Source organism: Chenopodium quinoa, unplaced genomic scaffold (genome assembly GCF_001683475.1).
Source record: "Chenopodium quinoa cultivar QQ74 unplaced genomic scaffold, ASM168347v1, whole genome shotgun sequence".
NCBI lineage: Eukaryota > Viridiplantae > Streptophyta > Magnoliopsida > Caryophyllales > Amaranthaceae > Chenopodium > Chenopodium quinoa.
Genome location: NW_018743405.1, coordinates 3831751 through 3851851, shown reverse-complemented (window position 1 = coordinate 3851851; position 20101 = coordinate 3831751). Strand labels below are relative to the sequence as shown.

Genomic DNA, 20101 nt, shown 5'->3' with positions numbered 1-20101 from the left:
TTTTTTTAGAAGTAGACTTATGGATTTTATTTTAATATTATTGTAATTGATATTTCATTTTAATCTTTGAATGAAAGTTTTTTATATAATAGATCGAAAATTCAAAATTACAAAATAGTAATTAAATCAACATTACAAAAAAGTCTAATGTTTATAAAGTTCTGGAATACTAATTATTTATCTTTATTAGCCAAACGTTTAGCTACACTTGTATCAAAAAAGGCTAACAACCTATCATATTTAGAAGAAATCTTTTTAGAACCTAATTGAACATTTCTTGATTGAAGAATTGGAACACGAGCACCTTGATCATTTCTTTGAACTGTGGGAGGAGTAACTTGAACATTCTGAACAGGAAATCCTTGATCATTTATTTGAACCGTAGGAGAAATAACTTGAACATTTGTTGATTGAACATTCCTGGAGTTGGATATGATCATTTCTGGATTGGTGTTTGAACAATTCTGAGTTTGATTTTGAACATTCCTGGGAACAGTAGGTTGAATAACAACAGGAGATTTTGTTGACGCACTAGTATGAATTGGAACTCTTGGATTAATTTGAGAGTAAGTTTTAACACCAGAAGCACCTTTATTTGCACCAAAATTAGAACAAGGTTGAACAGCAGAAACACCTTCAAGATTTAAATCCTTCGCCTTTAAAAAAAATTAAATTGATCATTAATAAACCAGTATATGATCAGTTACAAACACTTATACAAACAAATATGGAAAAAAAAAACCTTAGCAATAGATGAAATATCAACATCAATAGATATGATAGATGAAAGAGAGCTTTCACCAGTAGCCTACAAAAAAACCAAAAAAAAATATAAAAAATAAAAAATTAAATAAAAAAAAATTATAATATAGATCATAAATGTTCATATACCTGATCAAAATCATTGGAAATACTATGATTTGATTCCTTAGAACTAGAAGGAATTTCTTCTACAACAGCTGATTTTAAGCCGGCCTATATTTTTAAATTATAAAAATCAATATTAATAAAATATAAATAAAATGTTTTTTTTGGCACATTTGAATTTACCTGAGCCCGTTTATTGCTCAAAACAATCAATTCAATGGGATCACTAATAGAATTAGCATAAGTAACAACACAACCGTTCTCATCAAGTTCCTATTTTAAAAAAAAAAAACATAAATGATCATTTACGAAAACTGAAATGATCAATTTGAAAATATGAAATGATCATATACCTGTACAACTGCTTGCCCTATACCCCTTTTGTAAGGAGTGTACAGAGACTTTTTCCTCTTGAAATTACCCTTTGCCTTGTTACACTGCTTCTCCAAGGTACTCTTAGGCCTTACATTCCTCTCACCTTTAGGCCTAGCTTTTGGAGGATTCTTGATCTCAAGATCAACAATTTCAACCTCTTTAACAGGTTCACTAAAGTCAATTACACCTGATACACTCTCAACCTTTTCTTTTAACAGATTGAAATAACACTCAACCTCTGCCCTTGCATTCAAAGAATTCTGACAACTTGTTATCAACTTAACAAACTTTCTGATTGTTTGTGACCTCCAAACACTAGTAGCCACAACATTTGTCCTCAAAGTAGGTTCTTCAATACCATGACTACACATGGCAGCCTTTGTCCATCGTTTCATTGTATACTCTTGTGGAATATTACGCACACAATGCAAATGATATACTCGAAGAGAATGAGAACAAAGTAAACCAGTCTCACTAAAGTACATGCATGTGCAACAAATTGCATGTGTTTCCTTATTAAAAACAACTTCATGCTTAATTATATCCTTCCCAGGCCTCCAAAGAAGATATGAATATTCTGGAAAACGCAAACCATTATCAACATGATCATAAGCTGTCCCCCTAATGAACTCCTCTTCAAAAAGAACATAAGCTTGAATAGTGTACAATGATCTTGCATGAACTAATATACCAATATTAGCAAAAGCTAGGTGCCTATTACCCCTCAGGGTATTGTAATCTCTTGCACCTTCCTTACTTCTCCACTCAGAAATGACATCAAGAAAAACATGATAAAAATCACATAAACCTTGAGTCTTATTAAGACGTTGTGAAACTGACTTATTAGTAGTTTCACTACGTTGAGAAGACAATATACCACCAGACCAATACTTCTTAGAATAAGCAGGACACCACATTTCCTTTATTTTATACAAATCACATAACCAATCATCATTTTCACATTTGTATTTATCACACATCCTGTATAACAGAAATGATCATATATTAATTTAAAAATGAACAAAATATAAATTAAAATATGTACATTTGTGTAAAGAATAATGATCATAAACAATATGGACACTAATAATATTATGATAACATACATAACAAAGTAAATTGTATGATCATATGTAAAACACTAAATGTTCATATATATATCACATAATAATCAAATATATCACATAATAAAAATAAAAAATAAATACAAAAAACAATAATTTACCTTTTCCAGAAATATTCAAATTCAGCAGGAGTTTCACAATACTTCAAAAGATATCCAAACAAATCTGTAAAGCCTTCCAAAGCTCTCAATGCTCCAATGTGTTTCTTAGAATTTTGTTCAAGATGCCATACACATAAACGATGATGAACAGTTGAAGGAAAAATGTTTCTTATACCCGCTGCAATCGCTTGTGCTTGATCAGTCATAATTGTAATGGGACTTTTCCTCCCCATTGAGTGCAAAAATGTATCAAACAACCAATCAAAAGACTCGGTGCGCTCATTAAGAATAAATCCCATACCAAACATGACATTGTTACCATGATGGTTCATCCCAACAAATGGAGCACATATCATTCCATATTTATTAGTTCTATAAGTTGTATCAAAAACCAACAAATCTCCAAAGTAATGATAATCTCTCATCATCCTACCATCACGCCAAAAAAAACTAACTAAAGCACCACTATCATCTTGTTCAAAATCATAATAAAAATCTGTCTCATCCACATGTCTCTTGGCAAAATATTTAATCAATTGGTTACCATCACATCCTTCAATTTGGGCATCTTTTTCAGATGACAATGCATTATAAGCATCAGAAGCAGTAAAACAAAGATTAGGAGATCCCCCAACCTCCTTCTTTAGAACCCTCAAAGAATCAATAACTTTGACTCCACTCAATTTCATTGTTGAAATGAAAAGAAGCTGCTCTTTATTCACATCTCTTTGAGACCTTATCAAATGCCTTTTTTCAGGAGGAATCATAGCATGATTATGAACCATTTCATGTCTTGTACATGTATAGACCCCTAAATGATCAATATGAAACTGCACAAAAGCTAAACAACCAGTTCGATGATCCAACTTCTCATAAATCCTTTTATTCTTACACTTATTATCTTTGAATCCCTCATTACAACAAACAAATCTTTTCATCAAAAAAGAATCATCTCTTCTTCTCTTACTCTTCCCAATTCGAATTCCAAAACCTTTCCTAAAAGCATATTCATTATACGCTTCGAAAGCTTCATCTTCAGATTTAAATTCTTTATCCTTTAATTCAGACTGTTCTGCTTCTAAATACATAATATCATCATTTTTTCCACTGCACAATATACAATTATAAATGATCATAAAGAGTTTCATGAATGAACAATAACAAATAAGTAAAATGTTCAATATCAAAACAGCACATGATCAATTGCAAAAAGAATTTCAGCACATAATATTTTGAACAATATTTTCATTATTTACCACTACACATAATATCGATATAAAAATGTAAAAATAAATGATCAAAAATTACTTTAAGACTGAACATAAACACATTAGTAACAATGAATAAGAAAACATAAACGATTAATTGAAAGTATAATTTACAAAATATACGACAAAAACACACAATTCTAAAACACAGAGAAAACAACAAATGAAACAACAAATGAAGCAACAAAATGTTCATACAAAGTACAACAATCCAAAAACGTTCATCATAATGTAATCAAAGTAGTAAATTCAAAAATCGAAAGTGAATAATAATACATCAATTAAGTTCAAATTAACAGAGCATTATAACAGAACAAATTAGGGATAATTAAAAATTGAAAAATTATGATCACAATTACTCACATTGTTGCACAAACGAATCAACGAAACAAATTCCAGAAGGAAACACACGCTCGCAATCGCGATCAAAATCAACGCAATCTCCAGATGCAGAATTCGCCATTGATGATCGGTAACAATTAACGAATTCGTTCAAAAAATCAAATGAAGAAGATGAATTAGCGAGAGAAAAATGTAGATCAAAAATGGAGGTTGGTTGATCAATTGAAGAGAGAGAAAAAATAGGGTTTAAAATCATATATATACATAAATTGAATAATAAGAATCAAAGGAAAAAGGAAAAAAGAGGAAGAAAAGAAAAAAAGAAAAAAAGGAAAAAAAAAAAAAGGAAAGAATCGCAAAAGGGAACTCAATACCAGCTACAAAACGACGTAGCATAGGGGGGGTGTAGGGAACACACCCTACACTAGGGTGTAGGGTAAAATTTTCAGAAGTTATGGCCAATTTACTGAACTGGGCCCGGTTTGAGCCTTATATGCGGCCCAATGATCTAGGGGAGGGCCTAATATAGATTTATCATTCCTAATGCAATTAGGAATGATTTTAATCTTCTAGATTCTTCTAGAAGGTTCTTTTCATTCCTAATTCAATTAGCATTGATAAATTGACTTTTGTTGACTTTTCAGAGTTCTAATTAAGATCAAAGAGCATTTTTGAGGGAAATACGATTTTATCCTCCTGTACGGCAATTTTTATCTGATTTTAAGAAAACGCGTGAATTTCCAGATCAGCGCCAAACGCCAGCTGTAGCGCCTGGCGCTACGCTTGGCGCCTGGCGCTACGCTTGGCGCCTGGCGCTAGCATTGGCGCCTGGCGCCAATAGCCAGCGTTGGCGCTAATTCAGTTTCACGTGCGCGAGACTCTGTTTTGATATTTTATCTTTTTGGCTGATTTTCTCTATAAATAACGTACTAAAAACTCCGTTTTCGATAACTAGTTTTCATCTAAAAACCAGTGTTCACCTACAATCATCAATTCTCTCTTATTCTCTCTTTCACCAACTCTCATCAAGATTTCCTTGATTACTCTCTCTCTCTTTTTCTAAACTAGCTTTTCTCAAATATAAAAATTCCGCATTCGTTAGATTTAGAAACACCTAGCCATATTCGAAGTTGCCTTCGCCCTAGACGTGAAAGGTTTTAATTTCTGAGGGTTTGGTCCCAAATCTCTCTTTCAATTATTTAATTTGATTGTTTGCTTATTATTTTCCTTGAAGTTACTAACGTGTGTATTTTGTTATTAGAAAGAGGTACGAGGCATCCAAGTAAGTATTTTAATGGTTTTTATTGATGTTATGATATAGAAATCATGTTTAGGTTGTCGTTATGATATTCCTAGTATCATGTCTAGGGTAACTTTAATACTAAGTATGATTGTTACGATGCCTTTTATGTTCTTCCTAATATTTATGATTGTTAGTATCATGTTTGGGTTAAAGATTTGATTTTTATTGCTTAGTGACATGCTAGGGTTTGTTATTAATCTTGTTAGTATCGTGCCTAGGATCTTGCTATTATTATGCTTTAACATGAATATTATGATTATAATTTCGTGATTATGAATATTATTATTATTATCTATGATTATTTATTATGTTGCTTGATATTATTTATTGTTATTGCTTGATCACACCTTTTATGCATGTTTAAAGGGAATTGGTACTTGTAATCACGCTTAATAAGATAATTAAATATCTTATTTAGGGTTAATATGATTATAATTCAAGTGATCGCCAATAATAGATTTATTTGTGCATTAAATTCAACCAACATAGATAAACAGGTTTAGGGTTAACCTATTGATTGCATGTTAGTCAGAAAGCGCACATGAATACGATCAGAATAAAGTAGAGGCCTATTATTAGGGCAGGTTCAATCTCTTTTAGGTTGGATTTGTACCTTCATCCCCGAACCCTATTTGGTTCAAGACCTTATGGAGTTGACGATCTCTTGGATCGTTAAAGGGGTGTAACCTTTACCTTGTGAACGGTTTACAAGTTCCTAAAAAAACTTGTTGGCGAATCTTTTGCTCTATATTCTTCCCTTTTGGACGCCACCGTACTTTAGTGTATGATCACAGTGGGGTTCAAGCTAGGGGATTAACGCTTGAAATATTCCCTACAGGTTGTAATTTTGGTGGTGACGCGGTTGTACTGCTGGTTATTAGAGATGGCTCTTCTTCTTTCTATGATGTGCCTGCCTTGTTGTGGCATGACAAGACTGCAAGAAGAGATTTTTATCCCTCTTGCTAGTGTTTGAGAAATGACTAGCTTTGCGGAGAGGAATTTCGATCACTCTCGTTGAAGTCTGGGAAATGACAAACTTGTGGAGAGGAATTTCGATCACTTCCACTGAATTCTGATAAATGACGAACTTGCGGAGAGGAATTTCGATCACTCCTGCTGAAGTCTGAGAAATGACAAACTTGCGGAGAGGAATTTCAATCACTCCCGCTAAAGTCTAAGAAATGACTAACTTGCGGAGAGGAATTTCGATCAATCTCGTTGAAGTCTGAGAAATGACGAACTTGCAGAGAGGAATATCGATCACTCTCGCTGAAGTTAGAGAAGTGACGAACTTGCGGAGAGGAATTTAGATCACTCCTGCTGAAGTTTTTTTTTTTTATTATTGCGAAAACAGTGTTTGCATGAGTGGGACACGTGTCGATCATCCGAGCCGTCAATTTGATTTTATTGAAGTGACATGGCAGTTTCGCTTCATTTCTTGCCCAACCGCCCATTTACTCCCTATCAAATTCACTATCCATTTTTTCATTTCTTTTTACCCTCACAATATTTTTCATCTTCCTTTCCTTCTTCGTTCTTTTCAAAATTTTCGCTCTTCATCTTCTTCTCAGACGTGCGTCACTCCTCCATTGCTGTGGTAAGTTCTTGCTTTTCATCCTCATTCCTGATTTATTTTCTTATTGTGTTTGTTAACTTCCTTTTACACTTCTTCTTCGCTGAATTGCTTTTCTTTTTTGGTTGCAGTTTGAAAGCTTATTCTCTGATTGGTTTCTTGGGTTGCCATTGTTGTTGTAACCTGTTGTTTATGCAACTTCTTGTCATAAAGGTATTAACTTTGTACCTTTTCTTGTATTTGTATGTCCAATTTTGCTTCTTTGTGTATTTTTCCTCGTAAAATTGCGTCTTTTTGTCGATTTTGACTGCCATTATCATGTTTTCCCCTGTTATTGTTGTATTTGTATTCTTGGTTCTTTCTTTTCACTCTTCCCCATTGTCTTTATCAAGTAAACTGACTTTTGTTTTTCGGCTCCCCATTTTTTTATTCTTCTTTTGGGGCTTTTTAGTCTTTGTAGATTTTAGAATGTCTGACGCTTCTGATAGTCAAAATATGAAAGAGCCCCGCGCGGCCACTGAGTAAGACTCTTCTTCTTCCGAGTATTCTCGTTTAGGTGAGCGCTCTACGCACACTCCTTTTACTTCTCTTGCTTCTTCCGCCCTTCCTATTCAAATGGTTATGTATTTTGATCATCCCCCGCTGCGAGCAGGGCGGGTATTCCCATGGCTTCTTCTTCTCCTCTTAAGACGGGTAGTAGTCGCCATGCTGAAAGCAGTGCGTTCCGCCCTTTTCGACCTAGTCCTCGTCCTGACTTCTTCAACCCTTACTGTAAACGGGAACTATTCCAGGACGGGGTGCCCATTCCCCACCTCGCCCGTTTAAGGAGGTGCGCGATGCGCCATGAGATTTTGGCTGACATGGTTAAGGCTAATCCCCCTGATGTTTCCCTTATTAGCCCCATTCCCCATGTTCACCCTTTAAACTCTTTTGCTTGGCTTGATCACATGGATGACATACATCGGTTTGACCAATATGTAGTACGTGGTGGGAACGTTGCTACGACTTCGTTGTCTCCTTCTCCTGCTGCTGCCTCAGACAGAATGGCCGAGTCTCCCAGTAAGCGCGCCTTTTATGATTGTGAGCCTACATATGTGGTTGAGCCTGTTGAGGAGGGCAAATCTGAGTTCTTTTTGGATGAAAAATGCCATGGTCCCAAGAGCTGTGTGCTGGATTCTAATTGGCGTAAGGATGCCAGGAGGTCAAGGCTATGAGATAGTCCTTCCTGCTAAGGGTGCAAAGCTGTTTGCTCCTCCGGCTGGTCACATTGCGTGCAGTATTTGCTTCCCAGCCGACCTAGGTTTGAGGTTTCCTCTTGACCCCACCCTGGAGAAGGTATCTCGTGCTTTCAACCTTTGCATTGCTTTGCTGCACCCTACTACTCTGTATACTCTGATATGCTTGTTTTGGTTTCTACGGTTTCGGAGATATCTTGAGTCCTTGCACCTATTTACGTCTTTAATGAGCTTGAAAAGGTCTGCTTCCGATTCTGTGTCTGGATGGCATTACGTGGCCCCCAAGGAGGGCAGAGTTTTTACCCGAAGCTTGACTGCTTTTGGGATTATACTAGTAAATTCTTTTGGGTTAAGGTGCCTTCCTCTTTTGTTGTACCGCGTAACTTTCGGAAGATTTGCACCAACATGGCTGGTGTTACTGTTTCCCCATCTGAGCTTGTTCGTGATACAGAAGCCTTTGATGGTTTTTAGGGAGCGGGAACGGGTGATGCAAAGTTTTCCAAAATTTAGCTGCCTAACTCTCTATACATTGTAGGCAACGAGCAGCTCTCTGCCATGCAGTTATGTTATACACATGAGTCTGGTAAGGTTTGTTTTTCTTTTTTGCACATTTAATAAGTATTCTTCTTTTTTTTCTTCTTTCTGTTTTATTACCTTACGCCTTTTGTCTCTTGGCCAGCTGTTTTTCAGGTTACGACAAGCGGGACAAGCGCATTCTTGGGCCGGCTGACAACTAGAAGGATCCCCTTACTGCCACTCTTGATAACCCCCAGAACTTTTTAAGACCTTAGATGTTTATGCTTGTTCTATGAAGAAGGAGGTGCGCTTGGCTCCAGCCGAGCTGCGGGCTGTCTTTGGTACTGTGACAGCTGCTGACCGCGCAGGGTCTAGCCATGCTGAGGCTGAACCTTCCTCCAGCACTATTAGGAGTCGGCGTGAGACTCGCCCTGCACCTAGGGAAATTGCTTTAGGGTCTGAGGCATTAGTGGCGCAGGATGCTTCTCCTAAGAAGCAGTCTGCTACGGCTTTTGGCCAGGTGGAACCTCAGAATTCTGTGGCAAAGGAGCCACTTAATCAAGCTTTAGATGATTCAAAAAATAATGTTGACGATTTCGCAGATAGTGTTCTTTAGTTCCCCTTTGAGGAGTGTAGACACCCATTTGTGTCTCCCCAAAACCAAACCCAGTGATGAGTACCTTTCACGTCGAATCATAATCGAATGAAGCAAAAGTGTGGAAAGTCTAGTGTTGCGGATAGTTTTAATTGCTTTTCTATTCTCTCTGTTTTGAAAACCTATTTTAAGAAAACAGCCAATCCAGTTTGGTTGGTCCATGATATGGGTCCAATAGTAGTGTAGTTGGATGGGGTTTGCAAAGACCTTTCCAACGATATATTATAAGCCCAATTCCGATGAATATTGAGGAAGTTATGGCCAATTTACTAAATTGGGCCCGGTTTGAGCTTTATATATGGCCCAATGATCTTAGGGAGGGTCTAATATGATTTATCATTCCTAATGCAATTAGAAATGGTTTTAGTCTTCTAGAATCTTCTAGAAGGTTCTTTTCATTCCTAATTCAATTAAAATTGATAAATTGACTTTTTGACTTTTCAGAGTTTTAATTAAGATCAAATAGAATTTTTGAGGAAATTATATGATTTTATCCTCCAGTGGCTTTGGCGCCTAGAACCAGGCATGGCGCTAGCCACTGGCGCCTGACGCTAGTGTTGGTGCCTGGCGCCAATTAGCCAGGGTTTGCGCTAACTCTGTTTTTTGTGCGTCAGACTCTATTTTGTTTATTTTATCTTTTTGGCTGATTTTCTCTATAAATATCCTATTAAAAACTCCGTTTTCATTGACCAACTTTCATCAAGATTTTCTTGATAATTCTCTCTCTCTTTTTCTAAACTTTGTTTTCTCATACAAGATTCCGCATTCGCAAGATCTAGAAACACCTAGCCATATTCGAAGTTGCCTTCGCCCTAGACGTGAAAGGTTTAATTTCTGAGGGTTTGGTCCCAAATCTCTATTTCAATTATTTAATTTAATTGTTTGTTTATTATTTTCCTTGAAGTTACTAATGTGTGTATTTTGTTATTAGAAAGAGGTACGAAGCATCAAAGTAAGTACTTTAGTTGATTAATTGATATTATGATTTAGAAATCATGTTTACATTATTGTTATGATATTCCTAGTATCATGTCTAGGGTATTTTTAATATTAAATATGATTGTTGTGATGCTTCCTATGTTCTTCCTAATATTTATGATTGTTAGTATCATGTTAGGTTTAAAGATTTGATTTTTATTGCTTAGTGACATGCTAGGGTTTGTTATTAATCTTGTTAGTATCATGCCTAGGATCTTGCTATTATTATTATGCTTTAACATGATCTATGATTATATTTATAATTGTTATGATTATAATTTTATTGTTGTTATAATTATTATTATTATGATCAACATGATTATTATTATGGTTATTAATTGTTATTCAAGATATTGATTTTTATTATTATGTTTCTTGATCATTTATTTTTATTGCTTGATCACACCTTTTATGCATGTTTAAAAGGGAATTGGTACTTGTAATCACGCTTAATAAGATATTTAATAATCTTGTTTAGGGTTAATGTGATTATAATTTCAAGTGATCGCCAATAATCGATTTGTTTGTGCATTAAATTCAACCAACATAGATAAACAGGTTCTGGTTAAATCTATTGATTGCATGTTAATTAAAAAGCGCACATGAATACCATCTGAATAAAGTAGAGGCCTATTATTAGAGCAGGTTCAATCTCTTTTAGGTTGGATTTGTACCTTCATCCCCGAACCCTTATTTGGTTCTAGACCTTATGGAGTTGACGATCTCTTGGATCATTAAGGGGTGTAACATTCATCCTATGAACGGTTTACAAGTTCCTAAAAAACTTGTTGGCGACTCTTTTGCTCTATATTCTTCCCTTTTGGACGCCACCGTACTTTAGTGTATGATCACAGTGGGGTTCAAGCTAGTGGGATTAAAGCTTGAAATTATTCCCTACAAGGAGGTTGAGACTGCTACCGCTGCGGGTATGAAGCCCACAACTTCTGCTAAGCATGTTCTGCTCTTTTCTACTGAGACCGATGCTACTGTTGCTGCTAAGGACACTACTGGCCCTTCTGCTAACGCCTTTGATTGTCAGCTCCCCGATGAAACTATTATGGAGCTTCCCCGGATTTCACCTCGCCCATCCGGGTTGCGGAGTCTCCTGCGGAGTGCTAGCAGGGACGATTACTCTCAACTCGGGAGTACTCAAAAGCAGGACCAGCTAGTCATAAATTTGGAGGATAATTGTGTGACCTCTCCCGCGGCTGATGCTGATCAGCCCGCTGCCAAAAAGGCTCGAACTTCTTCAGCCCTCGACTCTTTTACCTCTCACTCTACTAACACTAGGCTCCAGGTTGAGAATGCTGGTAGGGAGGTTGTCACTAAGAATTCCAGCGAACTTAATCGCTTCGTTCACCAATTCTTAGGTGATGTTTTTGAGAAACTGCTTTCTACGACCTCACTCTCTACTGGAGGTACCTTTCGTCCCACTGGACCCATTGAGTTCTCTGAAGTGCCCATTGATGGTTCACTCCGACCCTTGATGTGCCCTACTAGAGCTGAGAATGCTCTTTTCCTCCCTTTAATGAACGTTAGGGCTGACGAGTCCTTGTTTGTGGACAACCCTTAGAATGGCGACACTCTGGGATACCGCCTTACTCAGGGGGTTTGTCTCCCTGCTGATTCTACCAGTAAGGAGATTCAGCAGGCTCGTTCTAAGAGGGGTGCAATGGCGGTGAGATGACTTCGCTGAGAGAGAAGGCGGATGCCCAACAACTCCAACTGGGATAATTTCAACTAACCAAAACCAAGTTGGTGGAGCGCGAGGAGTAGTTGGGGACCTCTCAAGCCAGAGTGCAAGCGTTGGAGGCGGAGATTGCTGATTTGCGAGCTAGGCATGAGACTGAGCTTGAGGCTGCTAGGAGGGAGGCACTTAGATCTTTTGTGCTTTCTCCGGCTTTTGCCAAGCTGCTTGCTGATCGCCACGATGGAGGCTGGGAGGTTGCATCTCGTTGCGTGAGTGGTCTTTATGGCGAAGGTGAGGAGCAGCAGGTTTGTTTTAATGCGTTTTGGGCCAAGGTTGAGGCTGATGGGGAGGCTGGCCTGTTTGACTTAACAACTACTCATCCTCGCGTTACTACTTGCAGAGTTCCTAACAATGTTGTGCTGAATTTGGAGGTGCCTTTGTGCGCCGATGTTGCTGCGGCCATTGGGGTGGAGACTTTGGCTAACAAGCCATAAAGGTTTTGGCGGATTTCTCCCCATACTTCAGCGGTTCATCGGAGTCTCCTTCTCCTAGGTATGTGGTCACTAGGTAGCTTTTGTTGTTATCTTTGGGGTGTATAGCCGCCAAAGATTATATTTTCTACATACTTTCCAATAACTCTTTATTACTTTTTTATTGCTGGGCTTGTCCAGCTTAACTTGAACTTTGTATTTTCTTAACTATTTGGCTGAATGTTTCCTTGCCTTGGTGGGCGAGGGTTCAGCTTTGTGAATATTATAACTTTCCTACTGAATGTTTACTCTTACCTGTTATATTACATGTACTTAATAATTTCTCTACTTTTTCATCTATTACTTGTTTTGTAGCCTGTACGTTTGTTTGGATGTGTTTCTAGGCGATGGTGTAGTACCTAGACCTTGGCTAAGCAACCCCTTTGTCGAGCTGAGCCCGGTGAAGCCTCGTAGGTTGGGCCTCCCCGTCTTTCTAACTTTTCTTTTTAACTTGGTTGTAGAGGCCCTTCTCGTTTTCTGGCCTCTTGCAATACTTAGCCGGAACTTTGATGAGCTCTATTCTTCCTATCTTGTTCATGCTAGATGCTTGTGCATTATGTACTCTACTTAGTTTTTGTAGAGACTTGCTTGCATACTACTTAGTTTATTTAAACTGTTTGGGCCTCGTTCAGCCTGTGCTGTTGTGACTTATTCATGTCATTCAACTTTTTAGTTATTCGTTTTGCGTCATTCAACTTGTTTCGCTATGACTTTTTTGTGTCGTTCAGCTTGTTTCTGCTGCAACTTATTTTTGTCGCTCAGCTTATCTTGCTGCGACATGCTGTTTTATGCCTCCTACTTATCTTTGTAAGGGCTTATCATTTGTCCATCTCCTCCTTTCCCCCCCTCAAAGAGGTGAGCTGAGTGGGACTAAGAGAACCTAAGTGTTGCCCGCTCAGCTCATCTTTTTACGCTTCGTTTATCTTTCCTTGCCTAAGTTAAACGTGTCAGGCCTCCACCTCAAGCGTCCCCAAGGTGGTTCCCTGTTTTACTTTTAGCAGATAAAGTAAACTTCAAGGAAGGGTGCTCTTTTCTACCTATTGTTGTTCTGCTGCACCATGTTGTGGTGCTTTTTTGCTTTTAACACTTGTATAGTCTTTTCTGCATGTTAGTGCGTAATGCTAAAGCATAACATATTTAAACAAGTTTATGTAATATACTCCTCACGTAGAGGCTTGTACTTCATTGAATTGAAATGGCTTGAATGACTTGATTAACATGATATGGACTAAACAAGGTTCTTGCATAATTAAAGCAAAGTGTTCCGATTTCTACTTAGCTACTTGCTTTTTTAAACATAGTATTTCTTTAACGCATCAGCATTGAAACTATTCCTTAAGACCTGACCTTCTTGATCTGCAAGGAGGAAAGCTCTGGGTCCCACTTGTTCATGAATGATGAAGGGGCCTTCCCAATTGGCTGATAACTTTCCATGCTAGTTTCCTCTCCCAACTGTCGTTGTCCTTCTGAGGACCAAGTCTTCGAGTAGCAGTTCTCGGTGCCTGACTCTCTTGTTGAAAGCCTTAGAGATTCTGCTTTTCTAGGCTACCAGCTTGAGAGCTTCTTTAAGCCTATTTTCCTCATCAACAATGAAAGAGTTAGGGGCTTCGGAAGCATGAATAGGAAGAGGATCCCTAAGAGGTTCTTTGAGAAAAGAAGGGAGGAACATAGGATAGGAGGAGATATGGTTAAACCTTTGGGAAAAAGGTGTATGAGAAAGGGAAAAAGGGGTAGCTAATCCCTCATCACAAGATCTCACATCACTAATGAGGGAATGAAAATCAATCATGGAATCCTCAAATGAAGAACCCTCATGTTCTACATCTCCCTCAAGCTCAAAAACTCCAAGGGAATCAACCTTATCCTCCTTTTCACCACAATAAACAACCTTTCCTTCAACTATCTCAAAACCCAAGGTCCCAAAACCGTGCATGAATGGAGGTAGATTCATCTCAAACTCATCTAAGTCCCAAGAAGAGTTCTCGATGAAATCATCCAATAATCTATAAGTCCTCATATGACTCTCGAAAAATGTGTGGGACATTACCTCAAAAGAGTCTATATACTCATAGATTGAAGGGTCACAAACATACACTTGAGAATTATCAAGATGGGAAGAAGGATTAGGATTTTCAAAATCAACACTCTTTTCATTTTCAACTCCTTCACCATCACTCGAATGCTCTCTAATGAGATCCTCACTCATATGGGGAAGAGAAGAAGAAGGAAGGGCATTTTCTTGAGAGTTGGCTAGTTGGAGAATTTGGCTCTCAAGCATCTTCATTCTAGCTTCCGTCTCCCTATTCTCAACTTCCCTCATCTCGTTATACTTCTCCATCATCTCCATTATCTTCATTATCTTCTCTTCCTTCAAATTTTCCATAGAATTACCCTCATAAAAGGACTCATTAGAAGCATAAGGGAAATCATTAGAAGCCATGTAAGAACAAGAAGATGAGGAGGGAGGATCATTCACATTATAAACATGAGCACCATCATATTGGGGAGAGGGGGTATATTCAAGAAAATGAGATTCATCATCAACAATAGGAGATAGAGAGTTGAAATCACTTGTACTAGGTTCAAAAATAGGATCACAAGACAAATCATGGGGATGCATGCCACTAATAAAACTATTATCACATTGAGAATCAAAATTAGCAACATTACATGCCCTATTGCGTACTTCCTTAGCAAACCGTACAAAAAAGCTCCAAGCACTATGAACCGATAATGCTTGAAATTCGCCATTAAACCTACTTTCAACTTCATATCTCGTTTGTTCATTCATGCCATAATAACAAATCTCACAAGCTTCACAAGGATTACAACCATTGTAGTTCAAAAACCCAACAAGTCTATGGAAGTAGACATAAAAAGACTCATCATCATATTGAGGAAAAGAAAAACGTGCCATTTTTCAACAACAAAAACAAAACAAAGAGAACAAAAACAAATCAAAAGAAAAATATATACAATGGACTAGTCTCAATAAGATAACATAACGGTAATGGAAGCCGTTCCCCGGCAACGGCGCCAATTTGACAGGGAATAAACGCGTCGTCAATTGTCTATCCCTAGATCAAATACAATTTATACAACCTAAACAAACCTAATACGAGTATAAGGAAAGCATAGGGGTCGAACCACAGAGAACGGATAAACACCACCAAAAGACAATTAAGCTAGTCCGGAATAGGAGATAAATAAACTAAAGTCTAAATATGCTAAAACAAGAAATAAAACACTAAGGGAAATGGTTTAGGTATAGCATTCACTTGAACATAAACAAAGGCATATAAATTGAATTAATTATGAACTAAACATGCTCAAGATTCAACTACACCACAACCATACCCTTAATGGGGAAATTACTCACTAATCATGCTAATATCAAGATTAATTAACAAACAATCAAGGATAAACATGATTAACAAACAATACCAACAACTAAAATAATAATCAAAATAAAGCAAATAAAAATAGAGGAGAGAGAGTTAGAGATTCTCATTGATTGAATGTGGAAATCTACAAACAAGATAGTCAATCTTCTTCTTTAATATCCAAGCTCAACAATAGTGAAACCCTCACTTTCTCTCTCTAAACTATCCTAATCCTAACCTAAACCTAGAGAGAGAAGCTCTCCTAAAACTAATTAGAGAGTGGAATAGATAGTAATTGAATTCTTTCTAATTATCCCCAAAAAATGTGTATAAATACTAAGCTAGGAAAAATAGAAAAAGAAAAGAAAAGAAAATAAATTAAATTAAAAAGGAAAAGTAAAATAAGAAAACTAATATATAAAAAAAAATAAAGAAATAAGAAAAAAAAAATAAAAGAAAAGAAAGAAATAAAAATAAAAAGAAAATAAACCAAAATCAATTCCCACAAAACACAACCAGACTCTCCTCTTCGAAATTGGCTGCTTCAATTATCATCTTCACCATTCATCAAAATCCATCATCACCGCACATCATCATCGCAAATCAAAGATCAACGACCATCACCAAGCTTCAATCGTTCGATCCTCATTAAAAATCATGTGCGAGGCTCGTGAAGTGGTTCGGTCGAACCATGGGTTGGTGCGGCCGAACTACGGGTTGGTTCGGTCGAACCATGGGTGTGTTCGACCACACCTCTTCAATTTACAGAACTTTGAAAGTCTCTGACTCGTACTTCGACCGAACCCTCAACGGTTTGCTCGAACCCGATCAATTTGTGATTTGCTCTAATTTTTGGGTCGATTGGTTGCTTAATTGATGCTGGTTGTTGACGGTGGTGCAGGTGCGGCTGATTGCTGGTTTAGGTGCGTGAGAATGGTGGTGCGGTTGTTCCCAGGTGAGTGGGTGATTGTTACGGGGGTGATTGGTGGCTGCTGTGGTTGATTGTGGTGGCGAAGGAGCAGGGGATTGTGATGGTGGCTGGTGGCTGTGCTGCGTGGTAGAGCTGTGGGTTTTTGTGGGTGCGCGGATTGGTGGTGGAAAGTACTGTGGTTGCTGTTGTTGGTGGTTGTGGGGTTGCGCGTTGGTGTTGGAATTGCGGGGGAAAGGCTGGGTTGTTGTTGCGGCTGCGCGTGAAGGTGGTGGTGCTGGTGGTCAGGTGCGTGTGAGTGGAAGTAAAAGGAACAGGGGATGTTGATTGGTTTTGGTGGGTTGATGTGTGTGCCGATTTAGGTGGCTAAAGGTGGAGATGTGCGTGTGATTGTTACGGCTGCTGTGTGGTGGTGTTGGTGGCAGCAGCTGTGTTGGTTGCCGAGGTGAAATTGGTGGTGTTTGGTGGTAGATTGGAGGCTGGTGGTGGCTGAAATTAAGGGGTTGTTCTGGTGTTGTTGTGCGGTGGTGAAAGGGGAAAGGTGGCATTTGACTCAAATTGAAACCCAAACTCACTTGACACGAAACCCGAACACCTACACACAAAACCGAGAAAGTATTGGGACAAAGAAAAAAAGAATAAAATAAAATGAAAATAAATAAAGGACGAAATAAAACAAAACCAAGACAAATAAAATAAAATAAAATAAATAAATTAGGAATAAACAAAATGAAATAGAAAATACTAAAAATAAAACAAAAAACTATACAAGCAAATAAAGTAAAATAAAATACAAAAATAAACTAAAATTAATAAAAAAAAAGAAAATGAACTAAAATGCTCCAAAATTACCAAAATAAACTAGAAACTTTATTAAAGAGAAAACAAGAGAATAAAAGGAAAATAAGGGAAAATAAACACGGAAATAACTCTAAAACTACTCCCTAAGAGTGACATAAATGTCACTCATCACCTAACAGCGGTATCGGAGCCACGCTCATTTATTTTTAAAATCATAATATTTTTCAAGGTGACTTTTATGGCTTAATTTTTCTGGTTTAAGTTGCTAATTAGATTAGTAGCTCGTATTATCTATTTTAACCTCGTATTTAAGCTACCTTCAGCCCCGAACCCAGATTTCGACCCAAAAATAGTGAATTTTGGGTGGAAAATGTGTTCTAGAAATGGTTTTTTCTTTAAGGGAGCGGTTTTTAGCCAAAAAACGACCAGAAATGCTATTTTCTAAGGTTTTTTTCGTTTTTACGAAAAATTTTAAGTCTTTCTAACCTTGAAAATTAATTGCATATTTATCGTGGTTATGTAATTGGTTCAATACATATTTTATATGCAATTTTAAACCTTTTTAGGCATGGTTACTTTGTAGTAATTTGTGCTTGAATGCTTGGTTTTATTTTTTCACATAATTGCAAACTAATTGCATTAAGTGTGAAATTGTTGTTCTTTGAGGCTTCCAAGTATTAAAGATTTAATCTTTAATTATGTTAAGTGATTGAAACTTTATATTACTAAATTCCATGAATTTTTGTTAAACTTTATTGATTTAATCGTTTTTTAGTTGATTGGAATCATAAAGTTTGAAACTCTGTGATAGAAAAATTGTTTATCTTCATATTGGAAGATATAATTTTCTCAAGGATTCACAAGTATTAAAATTGGAATCTTTATTAAATTTATGTTTATTTTTCCAACTTTCTCTTATTTTGTCAAAAACTCTCAAAGTTAATTTAAATTAATTAAATTAATAGTGAGTATTTGCCCTATTAATTTTGTTGCACCAAGTTAAACCACTTAAATTAAAGAATGGTTTTTGGGAATTATTTTGGTTACATGCACTTTTAAAATTTTATTTAAGTTAGACTTGTTTAAATTTTTTAATTTTGCTCATTAAATTAGTTCTAAAATTAATTTAGAATTAATTGCAAAAGTCACGCAAAATTTTGGGATCAAATCCTGAGGCTAATGGCACACAAAACAAGGCATGAGCGCCCTTGGCTAGCCGGGCTGCATAGCAGCCCACATGTGGCTGCAAAGGGGCTGCCATGCCTTGTGCGTGCAGCCTTTGCGTGGCTGGTGCGCACGGCCGCAAGCAGCAGCAACACAAGCGTCGCAGCACAGCAGCAGCACGCTGCCATATGCGTGCGTGCGTGTGTGCTGTGTTGCGTGTACTTGGGGCTGCTTTGGCGCGGGTATGTGGGGCACTAGCACATGGTACATCGTTTGGGACTTGGTGCATGGATCGTGTAATTAGGGGTTTGCGTAGACGTTGCTTGCGAAGCAATGTAGTGCAATGAATTCGTTCAACATGGGCCATCAAGGGCCACGTTTTTTGATGTGTGAAAGTCTGCTGATGTGGGCTGTGTAACGCTTAGCGACATCGGGCCCACTTCCACGTTCATTGAGCATCTAACGGTTGTGCGAAATGTGAGCACTCCGTGTCTTAGTGCTAGGCACTTAGACATTTTGGACTACGTATTTTTGCTTAATAATTGTCGTTTTAATTATTTTATTGATCTAATTTGTTTTAATTATTTTAATAAATTTTTGGAGTCCAGGCCTCGGTTTCGAGCGGCATTGGCAAAATTTATTTTGACAAATATTGGGAATTACCGGCTTAATTAATTGGATTAATTAAATTGGATGCGAAATTTAGTGGGAGCTTCAAATGTTAAATTGCGATTATTTACATAACCGGTGAAAACAACTTTGACTAGTTTTAATTAGGCATGTTAATTGGATTAACCACCTAGATTAGTTACTAGTTCACGCGTGTTTTTTGCATTGTTACTTGTTTATCGTTGTAAAATGCATAGGCCATTCACAAATAGTGAATGGATGAATGGAATGTATATTCTCTCACAGGTTTTATGAAATGGCAACTAGCGGGGCCCGATTAGGATAGAAAATACGGACTGCGATCCGTGATGTATTTTTGTAAATCTAAATACGGTCTGCGTACCATTGAGTATTTTTGTACCTTAATTTTTAGATTAGTCCCAAACGTAGATACTAGTAGTTGCATTTAATTATGGTCAAGTCTTGAAGATGGAGTTTCTTGGAAGACGTAGCCATAAAGTTGCAAATGAAGACCTTTTGAAGATTTGAAGATATCAAGGGGTCATGCTAGTTGCCAAATGCATCTATATTTATGTTTTTCGATATATGTATATATATATATATGTTTATGTATATGAATTATATGTTAGATGCATGTT

General features: G+C 37.2%; 2 protein-coding genes across 3 annotated transcripts; both read right to left on the bottom strand.

Annotated features, from left to right (window-relative positions):
• Nucleotides 1-150: 150 nt before the first annotated feature.
• Nucleotides 151-1632, bottom strand: LOC110738991. 2 transcript variants are annotated; one of them, XR_002514714.1, is made up of 4 exons: nucleotides 1221-1632; nucleotides 892-1140; nucleotides 743-808; nucleotides 151-656 (listed from the first exon to the last, which is right to left on the bottom strand). XR_002514714.1 is itself a non-coding variant. In XM_021919438.1 (2 exons), the coding sequence occupies exons 1-2, from the start codon at nucleotides 1611-1613 to the stop codon at nucleotides 174-176; spliced, it is 876 nt and encodes a 291-aa protein (XP_021775130.1). In that variant the 5' UTR covers nucleotides 1614-1632; the 3' UTR covers nucleotides 151-173. The 2 variants fall into 2 exon arrangements, 1 of the variants encoding a protein (XP_021775130.1); XM_021919438.1 differs by lacking the exons at nucleotides 743-808; nucleotides 892-1140.
• Nucleotides 1633-1776: 144 nt separating this feature from the next.
• Nucleotides 1777-4198, bottom strand: LOC110739036 (protein FAR1-RELATED SEQUENCE 5-like). Its single transcript, XM_021919490.1, has 5 exons — nucleotides 4099-4198; nucleotides 3776-3782; nucleotides 2468-3574; nucleotides 1909-2223; nucleotides 1777-1819 (listed from the first exon to the last, which is right to left on the bottom strand). The coding sequence occupies exons 1-5, from the start codon at nucleotides 4196-4198 to the stop codon at nucleotides 1777-1779; spliced, it is 1572 nt and encodes a 523-aa protein (XP_021775182.1).
• Between the last annotated feature and the right edge of the window lie 15903 nt (nucleotides 4199-20101).